The sequence below is a fragment of the Mobula hypostoma genome, chromosome 5 (genome assembly GCF_963921235.1).
Source record: "Mobula hypostoma chromosome 5, sMobHyp1.1, whole genome shotgun sequence".
NCBI classification, from domain to species: Eukaryota; Metazoa; Chordata; class Chondrichthyes; order Myliobatiformes; family Myliobatidae; genus Mobula; species Mobula hypostoma.
Genome location: NC_086101.1, coordinates 129,594,334 through 129,615,298, shown reverse-complemented (window position 1 = coordinate 129,615,298; position 20,965 = coordinate 129,594,334). Strand labels below are relative to the sequence as shown.

The window sequence follows — 20,965 nt, the reverse complement described above, 5'->3', positions numbered from 1 at the left end:
GGAATGTTACCTGGGTTTCAATACCTAAGTTACAGAGAAAGGTTGAACAAGTTGGCTATTTATTTTTTAGAGCATAGAAGGTTGAGTGGGGACGTGATAGAAGTATTTAAAATTTTGAGGTGGATAGATAGAGTTGACGTGGAAAGGCTTTTTACATTGAACGTAGGGGAGATTCAAACAAGACTTTAACTTCCCTAATATTGATTGGCACCTGATTAGTTCCAAGGGTTTAGATGGGGCAGAGTTTGTTAAGTGTGTCCAGGATGGATTCCTGTCACAATATGTGGACAGGCCGACTAGGGGGAATGTCATACTAGATCTAGTACTAGGTAATGAACCGGGTCAGGTCACAGATCTCTCAGTGGGTGTGCATCTGGGGGACAGTGACCACCGCTCCCTGGCCTTTAGCATTATCATGGAAAAGGATAGAATCAGAGAGGACAGGAAAATTTTTAATTGGGGAAGGGCAAATTATGAGGCTATAAGGCTAGAACTTGCGGGTGTGAATTGGGATGATGTTTTTGAAGGGAAATGTACTATGGACATGTGGTCGATGTTTAGAGATCTCTTGCAGGATGTTAGGGATAAATTTGTCCCGGTGTGGAAGATAAAGAATGGTAGGGTGAAGGAAGCATGGGTGACAAGTGAGGTGGAAAATCTAGTCAGGTGGAAGAAGGCAGCATACATGAGGTTTAGGAAGCAAGGATCAGATGGGTCTATTGAGGAATATAGGGAAGCAAGAAAGGAGCTTAAGAAGGGGCTGAGAAGAGCAAGCAGGGGACATGAGAAGGCCTTGGCAAGTAGGGTAAAGGAAAACCCCAAGACATACTTCAATTATTGGAAGAACAAAATGATGACAGGAGTGAAGGTAGGACCGATTAGAGATAAAGGTGGGAAGATGTGCCTGGAGGCTGTGGAAGTGAGTGAGGTCCTCAATGAATACTTCTCTTCAGTATTCACCAATGAGAGGGAACTTGATGATGGTGAGGACAATATGAGTGACGTTGATATTCTGGAACATGTTGATATTAAGGGAGAGGAGGTGTTGGAGTTGTTAAAATACATTAGGATGGATAAGTCCCCGAGGCCTGACGGAATATTCCCCAGGCTGCTCCATGAGGCGAGGGAAGAGATTGCTGAGCCTCTGGCTAGGATCTTTATGTCCTCGTTGTCCACGGGAATGGTACCGGAGGATTGGAGGGAGGCGAATGTTGTCCCCTTGTTCAAAAAAGGCAGTGGGGATAGTCCGGGTAATTATAGACCAGTGAGCCTTATGTCTGTGGTGGGAAAGCTGTTGGAAAAGATTCTTAGAGATAGGATCTGTGGGCATTTAGAGAATCATGGTCTGATCAGGGACAGTCAGCATGGCTTTGTGAAGGACAGATCGTGTCTAACAAGCCTGATAGAGTTCTTTGAGGAGGTGACCGGGCATATAGATGAGGGTAGTGCAGTGGATGTGATCTATATGGATTTTAGTAAGGCATTTGACAAGGTTCCACACGGTAGGCTTATTCAGAAAGTCAGAAGGCATGGGATCCAGGGAAGTTTGGCTAGGTGGATTCAGAATTGGCTTGCCTGCAGAAGGGAGGAGGGAGTACATTCAGATTGGAGGATTGTGACTAGTGGTGTCCCACAAGGGTCTGTTCTAGGACCTCTACTTTTCATGATTTTTATTAACGACCTGGATGTGGGGGTAGAAGTGCGGGTTGGCAAGTTTGCAGACGACACAAAGGTTGGTGGTGTTGTAGATAGTGTAGAGGATTGTCAAAGATTGCAGAGAGGCATTGATAGGATGCAGAAGTGGGCTGAGAAGTGGCAGATGGAGTTCAACCCAGAGAAGTGTGAGGTGGTACACTTTGGAAGGACAAACTCCAAGGCAGAGTACAAAGTAAATGGCAGGATACATGGTAGTGTGGAGGAGCAGAGGGATCTGGGGGTACATGTCCACAGATCCCTGAAAGTTGCCCCACAGGTGGATAGGGTAGTTAAGAAAGCTTATGGGGTGTTAGCTTTCATAAATCGAGGGACAGAGTTTAAGAGTCGCGATGTAATGATGCAGCTCTCTAAAACCCTGGTTAGGCCACACTTGGAGTACTGTGTCCAGTTCTGGTCGCCTCACTATAGGAAGAATGTGGAAGCATTGGAAAGGGTACAGAGGAAATTTACCAGGATGCTGCCTGGTTTAGAGAGTATGGATTATGATCAGAGATTAAGGGAGCTTGGGCTTTACTCTTTGCAGAGAGGGAGAATGAGAGAAGACATGATAGAGGTGTACAAGATAAAAAGAGGAATAGATAGAGTGGATAGCCAGCACCTCTTCCCCAGGGCACCACTGCTAAATACAAGAGGACATGGCTTTAAGGTAAGGGGTGGGAAGTTCAAGGGGGATATTAGAGGAAGGTTTTTTACTCAGAGAGTGGTTGGTGTGTGGAATGCACTGCCTGAGTCAGTGGTGGAGGCAGATACACTAGTGAAGTTTAAGAGACTACTAGACAGGTATATGAAGGAATTTAAGGTGGGGGTTATATGGGAGGCAGGGTTTGAGGGTCAGCACAACATTGTGGGCCGAAGGGCCTGTACTGTGCTGTACTATTTTATGTTCTAAGAGGACATGAGTTGAGAGTTAAGGGGCAAAAGTTGAGGGGTAACACGAGGGGGAACTTCTTTACTCAGAGAGTGGTAGCTGTGTGGAATGAGCTTCCAGTAGAAGTGGTAGAGGCAGGCTCAATATTGTCATTTAAAGTAAAATTGGATAGCTATATGGACAGGAAAGGAATGGAGGGTTATGGACTGAGTGCTGTTCGATGGAACTAGGTGGTAGTAAGCATTCGGCATGGACTAGAAGGGCCAAGATGGCCTGTTTCCGTGTTGTAATTGTTATATGGTTGTATGGTTATAAGCAGTCTTGTAAGTGCTTCTCTGCCTCCATTGACCATTCCTTCCTGTTCCTCACTGCTCTGCCTATATGCTAGGAGTAGAAGTACAACCAGGTGATCGGTCTTTACAAAGTGTGGGCACGGGATGGCACGTAGAGCGTACCTGATGGTAGTATATTCACATATTCTAACTGGAAGGAGGAGAAGGAAAATTTCCACCCACTGCAATTGTTTGAGGTTTAGTTGATTTTCAAGCCTGACATTCAAAGATGTATTCAAATTAACCAAAGATCTCAAAATTAAATTTAATTTAAAAAACTCAAAACACTTTAAACAATTAAAGCCATCTAAATACACACAACTATTTCCACAAGAAAGCAGGATCCATCATTAAGTATCTTCACTATCCAGGGCATCCTTTCATCTTGTTTTTCTATTGGGAAGGAGGTACAGGAGCCTCAGGTCCCATACCGCCAGGTTCAGGAACAGTTATTACCCTTCAACCATCAGGCACCTGGACCAATATGAATAATCTCAACTCTTTACTCATTCCACAAGTAATGGATTGGATTTCAAGGACTCTATAACTCATGTACTATGTGTTATTTATTTACTTATTCAATTACTACTATGTTTTGTATTTGCGCATTGACTGTTTGTCAGACTTTGTGTGTAGTTTTCAGTGATTATACTGTATTTCTTTGTTCTACTTTGAGTGCTTGCATGAAAATGAATCTTGAGGTAGTATTATGGTGACATATTTGTACTTTGAAAATAACTTCGAACTTTGAACTTACAGATACGGATGTTTCATACAGCCTTGAATCCTTGAACTCACTGAATGGGCTAATTGCCTCAGCACTGACCCTGGTTTAAATGGTACATTGCTGAGCAGAATTACAGCTAGTTTGCAGAGTGTCATTGCAGTTCATGGAAAGTAAACTTCGATAGGCAGATTGAGAACTGTCAGCGAGAAACAGCCAAGGAACATGCTCACCTGAGGTTCTGGCATGGGAATCCCAGTCTTGGTAGCACTAATACTGTGGTAGAATTGCCATTAAGTTCTAGCCCATTAACTCTGTTTCTTGCACCACAGCTGCTGCTCAGTATTTTCAGTAATTGCTTTTTAATTTTATCTCCGCTCGCCAGTCCTGTAGAATAAATGGCTGATGGATAAATTCCAATAGGTATTTACAGATGGAATGTTATTTATTTATAGACACGCAATGTGATATTAGCACTGAAAACTGCAAAATAACTGGAGTTCACTCAAGTTAAGGAAGCCTATCAAGCAATCATCCTTCAAGGCACTTCCTCTTGTAATGAACTCACTGAATGGGAACACCACTGAGGAAGGCAATTTGTAAGACAACAAAATCTTCAACTCTAAATGAAAACAAAAATAATTGAAAATTAGGGGAATTTTAAGTAAAATCAGAAGTATTCAAAACACTCAGTACGTCAGGTAAAAGATTGAGGGGTGACTTCATTGAAACCTATTGAATGGTGAAAGGCCTTGATAGAGTGGATGTGGAAAGGATGTTTCCTATGGTGGGAGCGCTTAAGACCAGAGGACACAGCCTTAGAATAGGGGAGCGTCCTTTTAGAAAGGTGATGAGCAGGAATTTCTTCAGCTAGAGAGTGGTGAATTTGTGGAATTCATTGCCACAGGCAGCTGTAGAGGCCAAGTCTTTATGTATGTATAATGCAGAGGTTGATAGGTTCTTGATTGGTCAGGGCATGAAGGGAGACGGGGAAAAGGCGGGAGATTGGGGCTGAGATGAAAATTGGATCAGCCATGATGAAATGGCCTAATCCTGCTCCTATATCTTATGGTCTAATAATTAGGAAGAAAAAAAAAATACAGAGATAGCATTTCACTTCAAAGATGATTAAAACTCGGAAAATGAGAAAACAAGTTAGTTTTAACTTGCGGGGAAGATGGGGAAGAAGGAATAGAAAGGACAATGGAATATGTCTTTTCACAGATGTTACATAGTCTGCTGAGAGCTTCCGTTTTTATTTTGTAATCCTGAAGCCACTGTGTTTTTCACTCTGCTAACTGTTCTATTTAGCAGATAGGAACTAAGCCAATTATCCCTCCATTGCCAGCTAAGTGGGCAGCAACAATCAACTCTAAAGCAGGGAATCGTTAAAAAAGACAATGTACAATTTAATGAAGAGCAATTTTCATCTGGTTCATTGAAGCTGCTTCCTGTAAAATTTCCAATGCTCTGGAGTAAATGAAAAGGAAGAGTGCAGCAAGGGAAAATGCAAGATCCTTGAAACAAATGGCTGGAACACAAAGAGAGGCAGATAATTTAAATCAGCATTTTTCATCAGTCTTGACAGCAGGGGATGCTACAAATCTCCCAAATATAACAGATGGTACCGAAGAGTTTCTATTAACCTCTTTCGTGAATGACAAGATATTGAGAAGTAAAGGGACTAAAAGTTGACAAGACACCAGAACCAGATGGCCAGCATCCAACGGTTTTAAAGGAAGTGGCTGTAGAGTTAAAATAGCCATTGGCTAAAGTTTTTCAAAACTCACTGAGTTCTGGGGAGGTTGGAGATTGCAGAACCTCCTATTTAGGAAGGAAGAGAGGCAAAGCAATGAAATTATAGGAATGTTAGCTTAACATTTGTTGTTGGCAAGATGCTGGAATCTATTATCAAGGAAAATAAAAATAGTCATTAGAGAAGTTTTATGCTATCAAACCAGGACAACATTTCATTAAAGAAGAATTATATTTGACAAGTTTGCTATAGGTCTCTGTAGGTCGTACAAGCAGAGTCAATAGAGAGAAGTCTATAGATGTAATTTATCCAGAAATCTCACATAAATGGTTGGTACACAATGCAAGAGGTAATAGAACTAGGAAACTCTGTTAGCATGGCTGGAAGTATGGTTGTGACATTAAAGAAAGAATTGGGGTAAATTAGTCTTTTTTAGACTAAAAAGATGCAACTAGTAAACAGCTCCAGGGATCAGTTGTCCCTCTATTTATTGACATCTATATTAATGATCTGGAGGAGGAGAGCAAATGCAAGGAATGCAAGTTTGTTGATGGTATGACAACAGGTAGGAGAGTATGCTGCAACGGTGATATTTAGATGCTGTAATAGGATATAGGTAGATTACTGAATGACTTGGCAAATGGACTTCAATATTGAAATGTGTGAGGTCATACAGTATTGCAAGGGAAATCAAAAGGCAGGCAGTTTTATAAGTGAAGGGGTACTATATGAGCGATATAAGAGGCATCAAAGAACTTTTATGCATGAATTTCAAGAGATTAACAGACATGTGCAATAAGTTGGACACACAAAAGACTGCACATACTGTATCCTGAAGCAAAATAAAAAGCAAACTGCTCGAAGAACGCAGCAGGGAATGCTATGTCTATGAAGACAAAGGGATAGTCAAGGTTTCGGGTTGAGACCCTGGATTAGGACAGATAATGTAGGGGAGGAAGCAAATAGTTTGGAGAGAAATTGCAGAAAATTGAAGGCTAGAAATAGTATTGTTGCAATTGTACAGGATGTTACTGAGATCACTCATGGAGCACCTGCACAGTTTTGGCCTCTTAATTTAAGCAGAGTTTCATTAATTTCTGATAAGATGGTTGTTTTCATGGCTAAAGATGCTGGATCTGTATTCTTTGGTGTTTCGAATCAAAATGGCTGGTCTTCTTGTCATGGTGTATGACAAGGTAAATGTTGAGAGTTTTCTAGAAGTTGGAAAATCTTGATTGAGGGATATAATTACAAGATAAGGATCAGTCTTTTAAAATTGAGGTGTTTAAGAATTTCTTCAAATGGAGAGTGGGTAACTGACAGGAATTCTGAAATCTAGAGAAAGATGGGAGACAGTTAAGGAAGAGAGAGATATATTTTTAAAAGATCAGATAATTGAGGGCTTTGTGCAATTTCACCTATTCATTTGGTTGCATTCAAAGCAAAGGACAGAAACAAAAATAAAACAGCTTAGTAGTTTTATGATAAAATACTATCACTTTATTTCAACATGCAGAAAACATAATGGTTCCAAAATGTTAAAAGCCCAAACACAACTGAGATTCATTGTTTTTCTGATGCTTACAACTTCAACATTCATTTCACCGGTACTGACACCACTAGAGGTGATGCATGTTTCACTGAGAAGAAACTTCCTTTGAACTCAGTTTGATTATAAAAATAATCAGTTGTTTAATAGCTTCAATTATTGTCACATCAGCAGGAAAAGTAAGATGGGTTCTTTCTGTTTCGGTGTAAGTTTATAATTCTCCCTCATTTTTAGCAAATATCAAATGCACACAATCCATGGATGTTTTCTTCAAAGAACAATAGTCACGTGCCAGACAAAACCACTGATGTATGGAGCTCATTGACAAATCATCAAGTTGAGGTACACAGTTCTATTGATTTTAGAATCATTTAATTTCATAGGACTACTTGCAAATTGGTGAGATGGGTACATAATAGATCAAACTTGTTACTTTTTATAATTACTGGATAATTATAAAAATCAGTTAAATATACTAGATTATATTTAACTGGATGTATTTGGAATTATATATATGCTCTAAACCTCCATATCTTTTGCATCTTTCAACTAATACTGCACACAGGACAAAAAACTTCACCATCAGGCCTTCCTCTTTAATCAAACTTTTGACCATTCACCACAATAATGTTAAGAATGTTATGTAGTTTGGAATCATTGATGTTGATTTTTGTTTAATCATTGTTTAAAGCAACTCTGCAGTGCTGCACTGCAAGGTTGTATTGTGTACATTAGAGAATTGTCACATGAACCAACTTTGAAAATGGCCCAACCTGTGTGAAGATATGCATCACGTATTAGTGTTAATGTTCCATGTGATAATATTATTTTTGTAAAGGGTACTATTATTTCAGTTTGATTACAGGGGCAGTTTACTTAATAAGATTAAGTATAAATTTAAATGACAAATTAACCAAGGACTGCTGAATGAGAAGATGCCATTGTCAGCTCTAAGAGTATGCTACCTGCTATCCACTTTGTTGAGGACTTTGCTTCTTTCAAGGTCACCCCTGTTTTGACAAGTTTCTTAGTTTTCTACTTTAGTTTATCTTTCTGCAATTTATCTCTTGCCAGTAGCATTTCACCTTGTCCTCTCTGCACCTAGTAGCATAGCCAACTATATCTCATTTAATTCCACCATTCATATTTTTACCAAAAATTAGTCTGTATTACTAGACCCATTAAAGCCTTAGAATGTCTTATGCCATTGTTATTTAATCTTTCCTGTTCTTTTATTGTAGAGCATTTTCATCTTTCTGCTTGCTGTGCATCTTAAATCTCAAAATTTAATGGGCTTTCCTCAGAATCGGAAAGAATTATGTTTCAACTCAGAATAAAAGCTATTAGCTTGAAACAGTATTTTTTTCTCTCCACAGATCCTGCCTGACCTGCTGAGTAATGCTATCATTTCTCTTTGTTCCTTATCACAGTCTCAGTCTGGGTTTGGCTTTATAACTTCTCAGCACAACTATAAAAAGCATAATCTATATTACCCCAACTGCTCTTCAATAATGAATCAAATTTAGTTTTATTAATAATAAACTTGTTTTCTATTGTTTTGTCTCGATAACTTTAACCTAGAGCTTCATTTTTAATTCCACTTTAGGGCCATATAACTGGTCCCACTTTGTCACACTTTCACCAAAAATTCAGCCAAGTTTCCTCTCAGCTGTCAAACCAGTCTCACTGAATTGGAACCAGAAACTCTTATCACCAGTAGGAATTCAAGTAAAAATTGCTGTATGATTTTGCTATCTTGCATCACTTTGCACCCACAGGTCCATGTCATTTTTTAGACTTTAATTATATTTGAAGGAAAGCTAGGTGACTATTTCAATCTTTTTCCAAATACCTTATCAAGCAGACTAAATCAAGAGGCATCAAGTAAATTCTCCTTTGAAAATTCAGTAGCTTGCAGTACGTTTTTAAAAAAGTATATATAAATTTTCTTCTCTGTGTGATACCCCAAGAAAATCCAGATACCTTATTAGTTCATGACTAATGACATGGATTAGTAGTTCTAGACAAATTAGTGGATTTCAAAACCCTTGACTAGGTTTGGCACTTTGGGAAGGTCAAAATAATGATGGGTATTCTTAAGCAAATTCCTAGCCCTTGCACCCATAAAAGGTAAAACATTTAGTCAGAATTCAGAATGACAACGATCATGGTACCTCACTGAAACAGCAACTGCCTTTCTGATTTTATTGCAAGGCATGTTTAATTGAATGAGAAGTAAACCCAGTACCAAAAAGTAATAAAGGAGCTTGAAATTTGGGGGATCTTTAACATGGCCAAATGTCCTTCAAGTTTTCTTAGCAGTGCTATCAAATTGAAGTTTCGTCATTAGTTTCATAAGGATATGTTACGTCGACTGTACCTCTTCCAATAGATGCTGCCTGGCCTGCTGCGTTCACCAGCAACTTTTATGTGTGTTGTTATGTTATGAAGTGTGCCTAAAAACTCAGTCAGATGAATCAGGTTACTAAGGTATTCGTAAAGCAGCGATTGTGATGAAGAACAAGACGGGTGTAAGGAGGGAACTCTGGAAGGGACCTGTGCTGCTCATGGCATGGCTGTCAGTGGCTGTGAGAGGTTGCGGGGGGGGGGGCGGGGGAGGTGGGGTTGTGATGAATGGATACATGGAAGTAGTTAAAATTTTTGGACCAGTTATAATGTCAAGGAGCAGGCCAGAAATGGACTTTGAATATTAGAAAAATGTGTGTAAATATGAGGCATTCCTAGTCAATGTTAACCTGGGAGCACAGGGATAATAGTATTCCTTATCATCCTCCAGCTATCACATCTTGGCTCACACTAAGTCTTGTTTATTGACTTGCTCTTCTCCTCTCCAAATGTTTCAGTTTGATCAACAACTCCCCTGTGATTCCCATTCAAACTCTGAATATCTGACTGCGGCCTTTTCCTTTCACATTTCATTTGGACAGAGCATTCCAACAGCCTTTTTCAACCACATCAGGACACTTGCTTTCTTACTTACTGTCTACTGCTTTACACGGTTCCTTCAAATCCATCTCCTTAACATGTTTTCGAGGTCTTCAAATATTTCTATTGGAATTAAGCAACCATTTCCCATATTTTAAGTTCCATGAATTATGGAAATATTTTGTTGAACATCTTAAATTATAAATGTCACCACTGTTAGAACAAATATAATCAGTTAGTTAGTCTGTTATCATAAGAAATATAAAATATCAAATAGAGAATGGTGCTTTACTCTCACTGATATCATATTTATAGAACATGGTTTACAAGTTTACAGTATATAGGCCCCCCATGGCTATGTCATGGCAATGCCCTTCCTTTGAGTCATTAGATTGTTGGTTTTAAATCCCACTCCAAGGTCTTATACACAAATAATCTTGGCTGACACTTCAGTGATCTGTTTATTACTATCTCATTGCCTTTTGTGGGAACATCCTGTCGATAGACTGGCAGTGGTATTCTACTCATTGCAGAGTGCACCTGAAAAATACACTAGAGGTTGTAAATAGCACCATAGTAATGTGATTTTTATTCAATTGTTCATGTAGAAGAAACCCTGTCACTGTGTGGTCCCCTGAAAAAGATATAAACAAGTTTGGTCTGGCTTCAGCATGGTATGATATCTTCATTACACTCCAACTCTTTTGTAATAATCTCATCTAGCTCATATTTTGAAGATAGTGAGAGTATAAACATTGTAACAATTGAATGGATGTAGGAATAATGTAATCTAAATTGAATCAAGTCATAGGGGTTGACTGTGCTTTGGAACATCCCACTGGAGAGTTGGGCTCCTAACATGACACGTACTGAATCTTGATATGTGGATTAATTTCATAGCAATATGAAATATGATTTCATCACACAACCATTAACAGGCATCCTAAATCTTAGACAACTTTGTAAAATAAGAGCACATCTAATGTGCTTTATCCATATTTTGTCAGCAACTTGCAATATTTTCAGTGAAGATAATCTATTTTACTGTAACAGCTCAAACATGGCCAAAGATCAACCTGCAAAATAAATCCACATGTATTTTTTGGTACGACTGGAATAATCCCTTGACAAATTAATAAATAAATTAACCAAAAAATAATGTGGGCCTCTGATCATCAATGGGAGTTTCATTTTCCATCTGAAGTACTCTTACTTCATTATTATGATATTTTAATAATTACTTAATTATTATGATATTTTAACTCCTCTCAGGAGCACAACATTCATACAACCTACAATGGGACATGGATCAAAAAACTTATGTTGATTCCTTCTGGAAGGTGACTCAGATAGAAAAAGTACAGGAGTAACAGGAACTACAAATGGCAAGTAAATGTAGATTTTACAAACCTATCTTGATAAGATTTGTTTATAATGGAATGGTGAGATGGATCTAGATTGTGCTCGGAGTTATTCCCTGTTGGGCGTTTGGGCTGATTGAGCATAACATAATGACTAAAATGGGTGATGGTTCATGAAATTAAATACAGGCAAGGAAGTCTTCCAATTTTGTGATGACTTCCTATGAGTTCTAGTGTCTTACAGCCAGTGAACACTGTTTTGAAACCTGTTCACTAGTGAGAGGATCAATGTGGCTTGAAAGCTTCCTACAGTTTACTGTAGCTGGATATTTTTGAACCCTGACCCATAATCTGGAAGTGCCTTCAGATGTTATAAAATTCTAAGATAGCCTGTCAATATCTTAAAACTGTTGGAATGTTGGAATGTTACTGACACATTAAATACATAATATATTGATCTCAATCTCTGCAATGTATTTGTTTTGTTCTCAGATAAAACTTTGAGACCATAAGACCATAAGGCATAGAGTCATAGAACAGGTCCTTTGACCTAGCTGGACTGTGCCAGACTGTTATTCTCCCTAGCCCATCAAACTGCACCTAGACTATAGCCCTTCATACCCCTCCAATCCATGTATTTATCCATGTATTTCTCTTAAGTTTTGAAATCAAACTTGTATCCACAACTTCTGCTGGCAGCCCATTACAAAGTTTCACCACCCTCTGAGTGAAGAAGTTCTCCCTCAGGTTTCCCTTAATATTTCACCTTTCACCCTTAATCTATGAACTCTACTTCTAGTCTCACCCAATCACAGTGGAAAAAACCTGCCTACATTTACCCTAGCTATACCCCTCATAACCTCTATCAAATTTCACTCTATTTTTCCTCATTCTCCTAATCTATTTAACCTTTCTCTAAAACTCGGGTCCGCAAGTTCTGGCAACATCCTTGCCGTTTTTTTCTGCACTCTTTTCATCTTATTCATTTATTTCCTGCAGGTTAGCGACCAGAACTGCACACAATATTCCAAATTTTGCCTCACCATATTCTACATAACATCCAACTCCTGTACTTAACACTGTCATTTATGAAGGCCAATATGCCAAAGTCTCCCTTTATGACACAATCTAACTGTGACACTGCTTTTAAGGAATTATGGATTTGTATTCCCAGATCCCTTTGCTGTACTGCATTCCAGAGTGCCCTACCATTCACCATGTAAGTTCTACGCCGGTTTGTCCTCCCAAAGTGCAATACCTCACACTTGATTGCATTAAATTTCGTCCGTCATTTTCCAGTCCATTTTACCTGCTGGTCCAGATCCTGCTGCAAGCTTTGATAGCCTCGCTTGTAGTCCATTCTGCACCAAACATTCTGCTCCAGCCTCCCATGCGAGACTTTGTTAAAGGCCTTGCTAAAGTCCACCTAGATAACACCCATTGCCTTTCCTTCAAAAAAATTCCTGATAAACTCTTGAAAAAATCTAAAAGATTGGTTAGACATGACCTACCACGCACAAAGCCATGTTGAATATCCCCAATAAGACCCTGTCTATCTGAACACTTATATGTATACAGTCTCTTAGAATATCTTGCAATAATTTACCCACTAAGGGCATCAGGCTTACTGGCTTATAATTTCCCAGCTTATTCTTTGAGTCTTTTATGAAAACCAGAACAACATTAGCTATCCTCCAGTCTTCTGACATTCCACCCATAGCTAAGTCCATTTTAAATATCTCTGCCAGGGTCTCTGGAATTTCTGCACTAGCCTTTTTCAAGGTCTGAGGAGTCAGTTTATCAGGTTCTAGGGACTTATCAAGGCTAATTTACCTCAAGAGAGTAAGCACCAATTCTTCTGTAACCCAGATACAGTCTATAACTTTGCTACTCTTTTGCCACAGTTCTATAAATTCTGAATTTGCATCCAATGTAAATACAGATGTAAAAAATCTTTTTAAGATCTCTCCCATCTCTTTTGGCTCCATTCATAGATAACTATGCTGATCTTAAAATGGATCAATTTTCTCCCCTACTATCCTTTTGTTTTTAATGTATCTGTAAAACCTCATTGTATTCTCCATCACCTTATCTGCCAGAATGACCTCACGCCTTCCTTTAGCCTAATTTCCCTGTTCTCTTGCAGTTCCTATACTCATTAAGCACCTTTTTTTGTTATTTGTTGCCTATATTTAGTAAGCACCTCCTACTTCTTCCTAACCTGAATATCCCTGAAAATCCAAGGTTCCAGAAATATGTTATCCTTGCCTTTTATTCTAACAGGAATACAGACTCCATACTCACAATATTTCACTTTTGAAGGCCTCCATCTGCCAGAAAACAACTTATTCCAATCCACACCTGTCAGATCCTTTCTGATGCCATCAAAATTGGCATTTCTTCAGTTTAGTCTCTCAACCTGAGGACCAAACCTATCCTTCTCCATAATTAACTTGAAGCTAAAGGATTTATCATCATTAGATCCAAAGAGTTCCCCCGCATATACTTCTGTCTCCTGCTCTGTCTTGCCCTCTAATACGAGATCCAGTATCTCCTATTATTTGGGACATTTATATATTGTTTGAGGAAACTTTCCGAAACACACTTGACAAGCTCCATCCTATCCAGTAGGGATACAGTATCCGAGTCCCAGTTAATATGTGGGAAGTTAAAATCACCTACTAACACAGCCTTATTTTTCTTGCAACTGTCTGCAATCTCTCCAAAATTTGCTCCTCTAAATCCTACTGACTATTAGTATATCTACAATATAATCCCATTAATGTGGTCATCCCTTATTTATTCCTCAGTTCCACCCATGTAGTCTCAGCAGATGAGCCCTCCAATATGTCCCATCTGAGCACGGTTGTGATATTTTCTCTGATGAGTAATGTCACCCTTCACTTTCAATACCCCCCTCCCCTCCACCACATCTAAAACAACGTAATGCTGGAATATTAAGCTGCCAATCCCACAACTAAGTCTGACTAATGGTTACAATATCACAATACTGATCCATGCTCTATGCTCATTTGCCTTTCCTACAATATTTCTTGGATTGAAATAGGCCCAACTCAGATTATTAGTCCCACCACACTCAACCTTTTGGTTCCCATCTCTGTAAGTAGGATTAACATCTTCTTTCCCTATTCACACTTCACTCGCTGCCCCAGGACTCTGGTTCTCATCCAAAGCAGTGCTAGCAAAACTTCCAGCAAGGATATTAGTCCCCATCCAGTTCAGGTGCAAAATGGTTCTGTCTGTATAGGTACCACCATTGCTGGAAGAGAGCCCAGTGATCCAAAATCTGAAGTCCTCCCTCCCACACTGTCTCCTTAACCACAAATTAAACTGTTTTCCATTTCTAGGCTCACTACTATGTAACACAGATAGCAATCCCAAGACCACCATGCTGGAGGTCATGTCCTTTAACTTGCCAACTAACTCCCTGAACTCACTTTTGAGGACATCAACATCCTTCCTGCCTATGTCATTGGTACTGATGAGGAGCATGACCTAACTGCTCACTCTTACTCTTGAGAATATTATGGACTTCATCTGATGTGTTCTTGACCCTGGCACCTGGGAAGCAACGTACCATCTGGATTTTTTTTTTTCATCCTTTGAACCTCCTTTCTGTTCCCCTAACCAATCAATTTCCTATCACCACAATTCGCCTCTTCTCTCCCTTCCTTTCTGAGTCACCGACTAGATTCAGCACCAGAGACCTGACTGCAGTGACTTCCCCCTGTTAGGCTCCTCCCCAGCACCTCCAAATAGTATCCAAAGCAAGATATTTGTTATTGAGGAGAACAGCCACAGAGATACCCTAAAGGGGTTGCCTATCCCCTTTTCTTCTTTGGACGGTCATCTGTCACCTGTGTTCTGCACCTTATGTGTAACTACCTCTCAGTGTCTCCTCTCAGTGAACCACCCTTCCCCACCCCCTGTCTCCCAAATGATCCAAAGTTCATCCAGCTCGACCTCGAGTGCCCTAATGCATTCTGTAAGAGGTTGCAGCTGGAAGTACCTCTTGCAGGTGAAGTCATCATCGATAGTGATTGTTTTTTTCCCAGTGGTAAAGACAAATGATGTCATCAGTTTCCCCGCTCTTGGAGGTGCTGAGGATCACTCACAACTTCTTAGAAAGCAGTCACAACAAAACCAAGAGCATATTGATCAAGGATTAGCAATGAGATAGTAATCAAAGGAATATGGAAGTCTAAATCCCAGCATCTCCTGGCCTTTTCAACCTTTTCATCCTTTTCAATGGGCAGCTTTAGACAATTGTCCTCTTTTGTGAAAACAATTCTGGGTAACAGGCTGTGATCGTTATCCTCTTAAACAACTGAGATATTGGGCAATCTTACAGCACTGGAGGCAAAGAACCATTTCATTGTGTGGTCATGCTGTGATGTGCATGTCAGCACCAGTGACTCCAATCCTTAGCATTTTCCTGAACTTCTGTGGTCTCCTATCTAATTGTAGTTTTGTGGCCATTGCAGGGACTAATTTCTAAACACTGCAGTGGTTTTCTGCTGATCAGTGCAGAGATCCTGACGGGAACAGAAAAAAGAAATGTACAGAAGGATGCTTGCTAAACCACAGTGCATTATCTTTAATATAATTTTTCCAATATCACTAATATTTCTGGATGTTTTGAGTGGATGTCTATGTTGCATGCTGCAGAGCTTTAATGAATGAAAAGAAGGCAGATGTGAAAAAAGAGGGCAGTGGAAATATCTCAGTGCCCAAGCTAATACTTACCTTGCAGTGTGCAAATTAGCTGGTCCATTACATACCTTATTAACAGTAGTTGCACTTTAAACGACCTCTTCAGCTGCAAAAAAAAACTTCGTGACATTTTGAAAGAAATGAAAGCTTTTCATTCTTAAAAAAAAAGGATGTCTAAGTTATGCAGAAATGGATTCATGCCTGTGATAATTAGTGTGTAGACTGAATAGGGACGATTCAGTTGTCATTTGGTATCCTTTTTGAAACACCTCAAATTTATATCTGATATGAATGTCAATGGATTACAAGGAGGTTATTTCCATTTGCAATAAAGCAATTAGGATTTTAAAATTATAAAAATAATAGCAAAAGGAAACAACTTTCCTTGCTTGAGGATTCAAGGAAAAGAAAAATTGTTACAACTGGAGCTGGTTCCTTCAAAAGTGAAATCAGGCAGTACTTTTTTTTTCCATAATATGTTGAACAGTTGAGGGACTACTTCCTCCCAAATTGCTGGGTCAATTAGAATTGGAAGGATATTTTTTTCTGTCAGGGTCATGACATGAAATGGATCACAGGAAGATAAATGAAAACCCAGCAACAGAGCTAAATGGAGAGTCTGATAGTTTGTTTTGAATTCTGAATAACACGCTTATTAATGGATGTTGAAAAAAATTGAATGCTGCCTACTTTATCAAGGAGTAAATTTATTTATTTCCTGTGTTTTCCAATGGAAAATAAATGCAACATGGGGTTTGCCTGCAACCTGGATGAAATAGACTTTCTCAATCTGGTTTGCAGTTAGGTAAATAATTTTCCAATCTCTTTCAATTTAAACCTGTTTTATGTATTGTCAGGAGCTAGCTTTTAGGAAATTCACAATCATATACCACATTTGCTATACCAAGAGAGTTGAATGCATAATACTCTTCTATTCAGCGCACAATTTGGCTGATGGATCATCTGGGAGAATATAAACCACCCTGTTTCCTTAAGCTTGTTGACATTTGGCTTCAATGCGTATGAAATCTGGAAAATATGCACGTGCCTGCTTTCAATGTTAAGACAACTTATAGGCATTATTTCTGAAGTTTAAATGCTTCCCATATTTCTTTCCTGTTCTCCGAAGATACTGATTCATACTCAGATATATTCCAAAGGTTGCCAGCAGGACATAATGAAAACTTCCCAATTGGCCATTCTTCACATGTAAGCATGAGTAGTGGCAGATCATTGTCAATAGGGAAAGGGGATAGGAGGTGGAGAGGAGTCAAGCTTAACTTGATGCTACCCAATGATACAAAATAAACTGAAAACCTATTCCTTCAGAGATGGGGTTTGAGGTTGAAACTCGCAGAGTTATGAATTCATCAAGATTCATACACTGATAATATGTAGTTGCCTTCCTAGTTGGACTCTTCCAGCATATAATCAGTCTCTACATCTAACAGCTGGTACTCAAAATTATGAAGAAAACAAATTGACATATATATGAATAATACCTGCTTTTTTAAAAACAAATGTTTTCAATCATTTCAATTTTGCATTTGACTTGATAATGAAATTAACCTCTCACATTGAAATATTGTCATTGTAAGTTAGCCTTATGAATTAAAAAGTATACAAAGCATACATTTTGGGGCATAACAAAAGCAGAAAGTGCTGGAAACATTCAGAATCTGTGAATGAAGCAACAGAGTTAATGCCTCCGGTTGTTTAAATTTGTGACAACCAAAGGGATTATAACCCATTGGCCTATAGTTTAACTTTGTTCTTCTCTCCAAGGATTATGCCTGATCTGATGAATACTTCTAGCACTTTCTGATTTTATTTGAGATTTACAGCATCTGCAGTTTTTTTTTGCTTTTCAAATACAATTTGGGCTAATGTTTCCACACTGCTTTTTAAGCCCCAAACCAATGCTGGCAAGTCTTGTATACCAATGAACACTTCATTCATATTGCTTAAAAAAATGACTTCCTCTTAAAAGGAGGTCCCCAGTCACACCATTTATAATTTTCCATTCCTAACCTCCATCCCCTCAGTACTATAGTACCATGATCCTCACTGACATGGGGTTCACTAATATCATTTTATTTTCACATGGGAAACCTGTAGGTGACTTTGTGAGGGCCTATTCCTTCCAAATCTTTCTGACTGTTAAGGTTTTGTATAAAATGTCTAATGCTTTCTCCTTCACTTGACCAAGAGGTTCAAGGGTGTGATTGGTCCTTAGAGAGATGCAATCATTAGTGCAGGAACCCAACTGTTCAATGGAAATTCCTCCATTTAAATTCAAGGCATGGGCACCATGAATGCAACTCTGAATCCCAATGGCCACTACATCCCACATCTTTTTGTACCATTAGCTGTTTTTGACTCCCTGGGACACCAGAGAACTTCAGCTATGTCTGGATTTAGCCCCATAACACGCCACTAATAGATTATCTTTCATTTTGAAAAACAGAACGATACAGCCTTTTGCTGTTGGCATTAAATCATCTTCATGTTGAACCTCCGTGCACCTCCTTGCTCATTGTCAACTGTGGCTCCATTGGTCTTGCGAGGAATGTACTCTATATCAATGTTGCTCTTGTGCTTGCCCTTGCCCCGACTCCATACGAAGAGGAGCAGGAAGCAGAACAAGACCACACCTAGAAAGGTGAAGCAGCCCATGGCCGTGGACACTAATATTGTCTTAAGGTCCAGAGACACCGTCATGGGAACATGAGTCCCATTGGAGTGGGTGTTGTTCAATTCCGTCAGGTACTGAGAGGTCCTGTTTCCACGCAAGTGCTCGGAAAGTCCCTTAACTTGCAACGTAGCTGAGGTGGTGTCGTTCCCGGCAGCGTTGCTTGCAATGCAAAGGTAGACTCCGCTGTCCAGAAACTGGGTGGAGCGGAACTTCAGGGTGCCATCTCCCTGGACAGTCACCCTACCATTTGACTTGAAGGTGATCAGTCTCCTGCGTGGGGATTGCCAGGAAATAACCGGTAGTGGGTCACCGTCGGCTTGGCACATGAACTGAGCTGTCTGACCCTCCTCTACCATCAAATTCTGTGGCTCCTTGTCTCGTATTTGGGGTCTTTGACAGGTGAAATAGCTGGGGAGGTATAGATTGTTGAAATCTGAGAACTGCTTCCCCCTCAGGCTCTCTGGCGATGCACATGTTGGAGGCTCTCCTGAGAACCTCAGCATCTTCCTCCTTTGCAGAATCCAGAGCAGCCGGCAGTCACACGCCAGCGGGTTGTGGTCTATGCACAACACCTGTAGGTTCCTGGTGCTCTGAAAGGTGCTCTCCTCCAGAGTGTCCAGCAGATTGTGCGACAAATTCAATACCCGCAGGACTTGCAGCCCCTTGAAGGCACGGGCTTCGATAGTCATCAGCTGAGCATGGACCATATGCATTTCCTGAAGGCGTGTTAGGTCCTGGAGCATGCCTGCTTCGACCACACTGATGGGGTTGAAGGACAGATTAAGATGTACGAGGTGAACCAAGTGCCTGAAGGCAACATAGGGCACAGCAGAGAGGTTGGTGTTGGTGATAGACAGGGAAGTGAGATTAAGACCATGCAAGCTGTTGGCAGGCAGTGTGTCCAGCAGTGGCCAGTGACTGATCTCCAGGTGCTTCAGCCTGAACAGCTTCTTGAAGGCATAGGCGTGGATGGCATTGATGTGTAAGTGGCAGAGCCGGAGGCGGACCAGGTTGTGGAGGTGAGACAGGGCTTCAGTGGGCACTGCAGTGAGGTTACACTTCTCCAGTGTCAGCTGCTGTAATGCTAGCAAGCCACTGAAAGCTCGGTGGGAGATGTACACCAGGTCATTGTCCCCTATCTCCAGAGACTTTAAGTTATGCAGATCCTGGAATGTGTAGTCCAGCAAAATAACAATTTTATTGTCACTGATGTCCAGCTGTGTCAAGTTAGACAAGCCAGAAAAAACACCGAGGGGTATCAACTTTAGTCGGTTGCTCTTCAGGCGTAGCGAGCGCAAGTTAAAAAGATTACTAAAGGAACCAGGTTCTAAGGATGAAATGATATTCTCACTAATGTCGATTACTTCCAACAGGGTGTAGGATGCAAACTCATCTGGATTGATTGTCTTTAGCTTGTTCTTGCTCAGGTCCAGTATTTTGGTCTCAATAGGAATGCCCTCCGGGATCACAGTCAAGCGCCTCCGATGACAGGTGACAGACTTGTTCTGGGCAGAGCATTCACAGCGAGCCGGACATCCCACTGTCGATCCTGTGAGAACGATGATCAGAACCAGACCCAGGAACGGCTGCCAACATGATATGGCCACATGAAGCATGACTTTGCTGAAGCAGTCCACCATTCTGTCAAGGGCCTGCAACAGAGGGAGACAAAAGAAAACATGCAGCTTTAGGCACATAGCATAAATCACAGCTTTGTTGAATCATCATTATGCAGTTAGGGTACAGTGCCAATTTGTGTCTCTATTAGTTGTACTAATGATTCATTAGGATTAACCTCTTCCATCAGCTGTGTGAGTATTTAACAACCCCAAGGATTTATAAGGTTAAGCTGCCTCTTTCTATGAACTGTGACTCCCTCTCCCCAAGCACAAAGGTAGCTGCCAGGATTATGACAATGAAACTCCCTTTTTAATTGGGAATGGGTCCTTTTATCACCTGAATGTACACTTCTTCTGTCTTAACACTAGGAAGAACTAAACTTAATAGCTTCAGAAGGTACAGAAATACAAGTCAGCCCAAATCCACTTGTTGCCATGGTAAAGCTTTGACTTTTGCCGTAAAACTATTAAATTAATAGCTCTGACCCACTTTGGTTTACTAGTGTAGCTTAAAAAGTATAAAACTTTCAATGTTTTTTTCATGGTGGAAGCAGCTCTCTCTATGGTTTCCTGACATACTACCTAACTGTTGATGGAATGTTTTGTTTAGAAAGTTATTTTCTCTGAACCAAATAAGTTGTGTGTATTCTATTTTTCTTTCCTTC

At 40.0% G+C, this 20,965-nt stretch overlaps 1 protein-coding gene across 2 annotated transcripts in view; it reads right to left on the bottom strand.

Annotated features, from left to right (window-relative positions):
- Nucleotides 1-17,988: 17,988 nt before the first annotated feature.
- Nucleotides 17,989-20,965, bottom strand: part of lingo2 (leucine rich repeat and Ig domain containing 2) — a 798,988-nt gene continuing 796,011 nt past the window's right edge. For both annotated transcript variants that reach the window (XM_063047646.1, XM_063047647.1), the window contains one exon: nucleotides 17,989-20,333. In XM_063047646.1, the coding sequence (XP_062903716.1) occupies nucleotides 18,480-20,333 (1,854 nt within the window). In that variant the 3' untranslated portion in view covers nucleotides 17,989-18,479. The remainder of the gene's footprint in view (nucleotides 20,334-20,965) is intronic.